The following is a 10,000-nucleotide window of genomic DNA, read 5'->3' on the forward strand; positions in this document are numbered from 1 at the left end:
ATGATGTGGTAAAGGAGTCTCCAGTGTCATTATTCTCCACATCTTCAGGACAGAGGACACACACACACACTTTTTACACTTTTATACTTTTACTATGGTTATAAATTTAAAGTTTCAGCTTCAGGAACTTGACAGGAATTTGACTTCATCACTCCACTTTACTTTTCTACATTGTCTTTTTAGTGCTGATTTTAAAAAGATTGTGAAATATCACGAAGAACAGTTATACAGAGAGAGAGAGAGAGAGAGAGAGAGAGAGAGAGAGAGAGAGAGAGAGAGAGATAGAAAGAAAAATAGAGATTATATGTTTACATTTTAACAGCAAAAAAAATGTGAAAGATCGAAAGTTTTTTGTCCAACCATATGAACTCCTGTCCAGCCTCTCCACCCCCCCCCCCACCCCAAAGTGGGCGGGGTCAGACGTCTTGTCTCAGTTTGTCCGGCACTTTCTTCCTGCTCAGAGACTGCTGTAAAGTTTTATAGCTGCTAGTGCTCTTTTTTTGGGAGTCGAGCTAATCCAGTTCCTAAGGAAGAGAAGAAGAACAAAAGAGAAGGAGGAGAAGAGACAATGTTCAGTGTGTCAGAGAGCGACAGAGCTGGCTGAACGTCCAACAACTGGAAAAGTGACAGCAGACCAGTCTGCCTCTCTCTCTCTCTGCCTCTCTCTCTCTCTCTCTCTCTCTCTCTCTCTCTCTCTCTCTCTCTCTCTCTCTCTGCCTCTGAGTGTTGGATTCTGGGAACAGTAATTCGATCTCAAGGCTTTGTTTTCATTTTAAATTTGTGTTGTGTCAGAGACAGAGAGAAGAAGAAGAAAGAAGAGGAGGAGAAAACTAAAGTTCAAGTGAAGTTTGACTTTCCGAGGTCTTGTTTTGTTGAGGTCTCGATCGCCCGACTGACAGCGGTGACGTCCAGAAGCTTCCAGAAAGTCAGAAGTTCAGATGAAGTTAACTCCACCGACTGCTCCTGTCAGAAGACCAAAGAATTTCACGAATGTTTACATTTTGTCGGAAACGGAATCATTGTGTGAAGACGTGTGAACCTCAGGAGATGATTTGACTTGATGTCCTGCTGGAGATATTTGAGAACCTGGACCTGATTGGACATTTACATTGGCACTTTAGACTGTTTTCATTTTTGTGGTTGTAGCTAAACCAAAAATCTCAACATTGCTGGAAATTTAACCTTCACCCGTTTCCATTAGTATTTGTGATACTCTGATCTGATGTCTTGGAGAATGTAGGAATGACATCAGACTTCAGATTTTTACAGATACTTTTTAGTCAGAGGGTGAGATTAGAACGTCCCTATAAAGAAGAACGCTGAGACCGAACTGACATTTTATTTCACACGTTGACAAAAAGAGTCTTTTATTTTGCTTTGAAGAAGAATAAGTAGAAGAGAAAAAAAAGGGAAGAGCCTGAAGTTGTGTAGATGTTTCTCCTTCTCCTTGACTTTCTGGTCTTATTTTATTGAGCTGATTGGAGTTTCTTTCAGACTGTGTTTGGGGTGCCAATACTTTACATTGGTCGAAGAAAAAATAATTAATTTTTCCTCTTTCCTAAAACATACAAGAAGAAGAAGAAGAAGAAGAAGTAGAGAATCTTGCTGTCTTTGTGGATGAGAAACAGAACTGATCAGATGTTTTTATTTCACATTTGAAGAACATCAGATGTTTTCTTCTGAAGAGGAACACTGGAAGAAGTTTGAATCATTCTAGCAGCTTCTGTTCCGGCTTGGTGACATCCAGGTTCACAGCTAAAGGAGAATCCTGGTCTGTGGCTGAGTTTAGGAGACTATAAGGACGTCTGCCATTATAACGCCATGTTCGACTGCGTGGAGACTCTAAGCGTGGGCTCCAGGCCTCACTATGATGTGTCCTCACAGAGCTCCTGCGTGTTGAGGAAGACGAGCTCCTTTTTCTCTGCTCCAGAAGCCTTCTGCTACAACACCGGCCTGCAGTGTAAGTCTCACTGGCTCTCATTTCGCTTCTCATCAGCTCTCGTTTGTGACATTTGATTAAGTTTGTACTCTTTCATAACAAAACACAACATGAATAGAATTAGCATATCATTAGCATATCATTAGAATGTCGTTAGCATATCGTTAGCATATCATTAGCATATCGTTAGCATATCATTAGCTTGGTACTGTGGAGTGATGAAGTCAAATTCCTGTCAAGTTCCTGAAGCTGAAACACATCTTTAAATTTATAACCATAGTAAAAGTATAAAAGTGTAAAAAGTGTGTGTGTGTGTCCTCTGTCCTGAAGATGTGGAGAATAATGACACTGGAGACTCCTTTACCACATCATACACACACACACACACACACACACACACACACACACACACACACACACACACACACACACACACACACATACACACCTCACACTGGTGACTCCTTTACCACATCATACACACACACACACACACACACACCTCACACTGGAGACTCCTTCACCACATTATACACACGCGCACACACACACACACACACACACACACACACACACACACACACACACACACACACACACACCTCACACTGGAGACTCCTTTACCACATCATACACACACACACACACACCTCACACTGGAGACTCCTTTACCACATCATACACACACACACACACACACACACACACACACACACACACACACAAACACACCTCGCACTGGAGACTCCTTTACCACATCATACACACACATCATACACATCATACACACACACACACACACACACACAAACACACCTCACACTGGAGACTCCTTTACCACATCATACACACACACACACACACACACACACACACACACACACACACACACACACAACACACAGGAGACTCCTAAACCACATCAAACACACACACACACACACACACACACACACACACACACACACACACACACACACACACACACCTCACACTGGATACTCCTTTACCACATCTTACACACACACACACACACACACACACACACACACACACACACACACACACACACACACACACACATCATCACATCATACACACCACTTCCTCCATAAAAACCCTCCCTGTGAATTTGCCGTTACTATAGTAACCATAAGAATGGACCCACTGTAGTGTCTGAGGTCCAAATTAGAATTTATCGCTCATTATTTTCTTGTCACGATCTAGAACCTGTCAGGAATTTAACACGAAGCTTCTTTGCATGTGATGGACTAGAAAAGATCTCCGTGGGTTCTTTAAGGGTTCTAAGCTTCCATGTAACCTGAGGGAATCACTTTGTTATGAGGAACCTGTCAGAGGTTCTCCGCGGTTCTAGAGTGTTAGAGCCAAAACTCACTTGTGACACTTTTTAATAGGAAACAGTTTGTGATGTAGGTTTAGACGGAGAGGTTTAAGGGTTCCTAAGAGCTGGTCAGAGGGAACAATTAAAGAGTTTATGGGTTCGTTTAAAGGACTGGGGCCTGCATAGAACCTTGGAACCTTTAAGGTGGGCAAACACTTTGTCATCAGGAACCAGTCAGACATTGTACATTTTAGCTGAAGTGTCCTGCTACTTTGTGTGAGACAGGGATCTTCAGGGTTCCTCAGGGTTCTTCGGGGTTCTTCAGTGTTCTTCAGGGTTCTTTAATGGGTCTTTACCATTGAGAAGCCTTTGGTTGGTTTCCTGATATGAAAACAGCTTTAAAGGTTTCTTCAGAGTGACAACCAGAGAACCGAAGAACCCTTAAAAATGCGAAGGTTCTAAGCATGTATGTAGAGCGTGGTAAGTCTAATAGGCATCATGACTCTGTATGAAGCGAACTACTCAAGACAAAATGTCTTATAGACTTTACATAGACATAGTGCACTATGTACACATCAGGACTAACCCCACTGTGTTTACTGCACTACTGCATACACACTATATAGTTAAACTAGACGTCCAACACTACACTATTTATTTATTTATTTATTTATTTATTTATTTATTTATTTATTTTTACTACTAAGTGATTAATGTTGAATATATATATGGTGCTCTAGTTAATTAGGTGTTAAATCAAGACAAAGCCGTGGACTTTGTGATCCTTCATGGGGGTCGTGGTGCAAGTGTCCTCGGGGTGTGAAAAGTTTTTCAGAACACAGGGTTCAGTTTCACTCTGTAAACCCTGTGAGATGGTACACTACAGTACACTACATTACACTACAGTACACTACACTACAGTACAGTACACTACAGTACAGTACAGTACACTACAGTACACTACAGTACACTACACTACAGTACAGTACACTACATTACACTACAGTACACTACACTACAGTACAGTACACTACACTACACTACACTACACTACAGTACAGTACACTACAGTACACTACAGTACAGTACACTACAGTACACTACACTACACTACAGTACACTACACTACACTACACTACACTACACTACACTACAGTACAGTACACTACAGTACACTACACTACACTACACTACACTACACTACACTACAGTACAGTACACTACAGTACAGTACACTACAGTACACTACAGTACACTACAGTACAGTACACTACAGTACAGTACACTACACTACAGTACACTACATTACACTACACTACACTACAGTACAGTACACTACAGTACACTACACTACAGTACAGTACACTACAGTACAGTACAGTACAGTACACTACAGTACACTACAGTACAGTACACTACACTACAGTACACTACACTACAGTACAGTACAGTACAGTACACTACAGTACAGTACAGTACACTACAGTACAGTACACTACACTACACTACAGTACAGTACACTACACTACACTACACTACAGTACACTACACTACACTACAGTACAGTACACTACAGTACACTACACTACAGTACAGTACAGTACAGTACACTACAGTACACTACACTACAGTACACTACACTACACTACAGTACAGTACAGTACACTACACTACACTACACTACAGTACACTACACTACAGTACAGTACACTACAGTACAGTACACTACAGTACAGTACACTACACTACAGTACAGTACACTACACTACACTACACTACACTACAGTACAGTACACTACAGTACAGTACACTACACTACAGTACAGTACACTACACTACACTACACTACAGTACACTACACTACAGTACAGTACACTACAGTACAGTACACTACACTACAGTACACTACACTACACTACAGTACACTACACTACAGTACACTACAGTACAGTACACTACACTACAGTACACTACACTACAGTACAGTACACTACACTACAGTACACTACACTACAGTACATTACAGTACACTACACTACACTACAGTACACTACACTACAGTACACTACAGTACACTACACTACACTACAGTACACTACACTACACTACAGTACACTACACTACAGTACACTACAGTACAGTACAGTACACTACACTACACTACACTACAGTACAGTACAGTACACTACACTACAGTACAGTACACTACACTACACTACACTACAGTACACTACACTACACTACAGTACAGTACACTACAGTACACTACACTACAGTACACTACAGTACAGTACACTACAGTACAGTACAGTACACTACAGTACAGTACAGTACACTACACTACAGTACAGTACACTACACTACAGTACACTACACTACAGTACAGTACACTACACTACACTACACTACACTACAGTACACTACAGTACAGTACACTACAGTACAGTACACTACACTACACTACAGTACAGTACAGTACAGTACACTACACTACACTACACTACAGTACAGTACACTACACTACACTACACTACACTACACTACAGTACAGTACACTACAGTACAGTACACTACAGTACACTACACTACACTACAGTACAGTACAGTACAGTACACTACAGTACAGTACACTACACTACAGTACACTACAGTACACTACACTACAGTACACTACAGTACAGTACACTACAGTACAGTACACTACACTACAGTACAGTACACTACAGTACAGTACACTACACTACAGTACACTACAGTACACTACAGTACAGTACACTACAGTACACTACAGTACACTACATTACACTACACTACACTACAGTACACTACACTACACTACAGTACACTACACTACAGTACACTACACTACAGTACAGTACAGTACAGTACATTACAGTACACTACACTACACTACAGTACACTACACTACACTACAGTACAGTACAGTACACTACACTACACTACACTACAGTACACTACACTACACTACACTACACTACAGTACAGTACACTACAGTACACTACAGTACAGTACACTACAGTACACTACACTACAGTACACTACACTACAGTACACTACAGTACAGTACACTACACTACAGTACAGTACACTACACTACACTACACTACACTACACTACAGTACAGTACACTACAGTACACTACACTACACTACAGTACAGTACACTACAGTACAGTACACTACACTACACTACAGTACACTACACTACACTACAGTACAGTACACTACACTACACTACAGTACACTACACTACACTACAGTACAGTACACTACAGTACACTACACTACAGTACACTACACTACACTACACTACAGTACAGTACACTACAGTACAGTACACTACACTACAGTACAGTACACTACACTACACTACAGTACAGTACAGTACAGTACACTACACTACAGTACAGTACACTACAGTACAGTACACTACACTACAGTACAGTACAGTACACTACACTACACTACACTACAGTACAGTACACTACAGTACACTACACTACACTACAGTACACTACACTACACTACAGTACAGTACACTACAGTACACTACACTACAGTACACTACAGTACAGTACACTACAGTACACTACACTACACTACAGTACAGTACAGTACAGTACACTACAGTACAGTACACTACACTACAGTACACTACAGTACAGTACACTACAGTACACTACACTACACTACAGTACAGTACACTACAGTACACTACACTACAGTACACTACAGTACAGTACACTACAGTACACTACACTACACTACAGTACAGTACACTACACTACAGTACACTACAGTACACTACACTACACTACAGTACACTACAGTACAGTACACTACACTACAGTACAGTACACTACACTACAGTACAGTACAGTACACTACACTACACTACACTACAGTACAGTACACTACAGTACACTACACTACACTACACTACAGTACACTACACTACACTACAGTACAGTACACTACAGTACACTACACTACAGTACACTACACTACACTACACTACAGTACACTACAGTACACTACACTACAGTACACTACACTACAGTACACTACAGTACAGTACAGTACACTACACTACACTACACTACAGTACACTACACTACACTACACTACAGTACACTACACTACAGTACACTACAGTACAGTACACTACAGTACAGTACACTACACTACAGTACAGTACACTACACTACACTACAGTACAGTACAGTACAGTACACTACAGTACACTACACTACAGTACAGTACACTACAGTACACTACACTACAGTACACTACAGTACAGTACACTACAGTACAGTACACTACACTACACTACAGTACAGTACAGTACAGTACACTACAGTACAGTACACTACACTACAGTACACTACAGTACACTACACTACAGTACACTACAGTACACTACAGTACAGTACAGTACAGTACACTACACTACAGTACACTACACTACAGTACACTACAGTACAGTACAGTACACTACACTACACTACAGTACACTACAGTACACTACACTACAGTACACTACACTACACTACAGTACAGTACACTACAGTACACTACACTACAGTACACTACAGTACAGTACACTACAGTACAGTACACTACACTACAGTACAGTACAGTACACTACAGTACAGTACACTACACTACAGTACACTACAGTACACTACACTACAGTACACTACAGTACACTACAGTACAGTACACTACAGTACAGTACACTACACTACAGTACAGTACGCTACACTACACTACACTACAGTACAGTACACTACAGTACACTACACTACACTACACTACAGTACACTACACTACAGTACACTACAGTACAGTACACTACACTACACTACAGTACACTACACTACAGTACAGTACAATACAGTACACTACACTACAGTACACTACACTACACTACAGTACAGTACACTACAGTACACTACACTACAGTACACTACACTACACTACACTACAGTACACTACACTACAGTACACTACAGTACAGTACACTACAGTACAGTACACTACACTACAGTACAGTACGCTACACTACACTACACTACAGTACAGTACAGTACACTACAGTACAGTACACTACACTACACTACACTACAGTACACTACACTACAGTACACTACAGTACACTACACTACACTACAGTACAGTACACTACACTACAGTACAGCACACTACAGTACAGTACACTACACTACAGTACAGTACAGTACACTACACTACACTACAGTACAGTACACTACACTACACTACACTACAGTACACTACACTACACTACAGTACAGTACACTACACTACACTACACTACACTACACTACAGTACAGTACACTACACTACACTACACTACACTACAGTACAGTACACTACAGTACAGTACAGTACAGTATACTACAGTACAGTACACTACACTACAGTACACTACAGTACACTACAGTACACTACACTACACTACACTACAGTACAGTACACTACAGTACACTACACTACACTACACTACAGTACAGTACAGTACAGTACACTACACTACAGTACAGTACACTACACTACACTACACTACAGTACACTACACTACACTACAGTACAGTACACTACACTACACTACACTACATTACAGTACAGTACACTACAGTACACTACACTACAGTACAGTACACTACAGTACACTACACTACAGTACACTACACTACACTACAGTACACTACACTACACTACACTACAGTACACTACACTACAGTACACTACACTACACTACAGTACAGTACAGTACACTACACTACACTACACTACAGTACACTACAGTACACTACACTACACTACAGTACACTACACTACAGTACACTACACTACAGTACACTACAGTACACTACACTACACTACAGTACACTACACTACACTACAGTACACTACACTACACTACAGTACAGTACACTACACTACACTACACTACATTACAGTACAGTACACTACAGTACACTACACTACAGTACAGTACACTACAGTACACTACACTACAGTACACTACACTACACTACAGTACACTACACTACACTACAGTACACTACACTACAGTACACTACACTACACTACAGTACAGTACAGTACACTACACTACACTACACTACACTACAGTACACTACAGTACACTACACTACACTACAGTACACTACACTACAGTACACTACACTACAGTACACTACAGTACACTACACTACACTACAGTACAGTACACTACAGTACACTACACTACACTACACTACAGTACACTACACTACACTACACTACACTACACTACACTACAGTACACTACAGCACACTACAGTACAGTGAAGATCGGGCGGCTTCACACTCATCTGCCTCGTTTCAGATGACACCAGGTGATGAAGGAGCCGCCGTAGCAGCCGCTCGGCCTGAACAAAACTCCTGAAAGTGAAAAGTCCTCAGCTTTAATCTGACACTCAGATAATCAGAGACTCTGCTAATGTTTATTACTGCAATTATTATATAAATTAATTTATATTATATTATATATTATATTTAAATTAATATATTAAAACATTACATAATAAATACAATATTAATTATTTATTAATTAATATATAGATATAAACCATGATTAAATAAATAAATAATTTTTTACACATAATAAACTTGCACAAAATACAAGTGT

General features: G+C 40.3%; 1 protein-coding gene across 2 annotated transcripts in view; it reads left to right on the forward strand.

Moving 5' to 3' along the window:
* The window catches only part of LOC125140776 (retinoic acid receptor gamma-A-like), a 41,815-nt gene that overhangs the window by 15,476 nt on the left and 16,339 nt on the right, over positions 1–10,000 (forward strand). Inside the window, exon 1 of one of the 2 annotated variants that reach the window (XM_047810559.1) lies at positions 431–1,960. The exons of the other annotated variant lie outside the window; for it this stretch is intronic. Within the exon in view, the coding sequence (XP_047666515.1) occupies positions 1,822–1,960 (139 nt within the window). The 5' untranslated portion in view covers positions 431–1,821. Of the gene's footprint in view, positions 1–430; positions 1,961–10,000 lie in introns of those variants that run through there. 2 annotated transcript variants of the gene reach the window in all.

The sequence above is a fragment of the Tachysurus fulvidraco genome, chromosome 2 (genome assembly GCF_022655615.1).
Source record: "Tachysurus fulvidraco isolate hzauxx_2018 chromosome 2, HZAU_PFXX_2.0, whole genome shotgun sequence".
NCBI classification, from domain to species: Eukaryota; Metazoa; Chordata; class Actinopteri; order Siluriformes; family Bagridae; genus Tachysurus; species Tachysurus fulvidraco.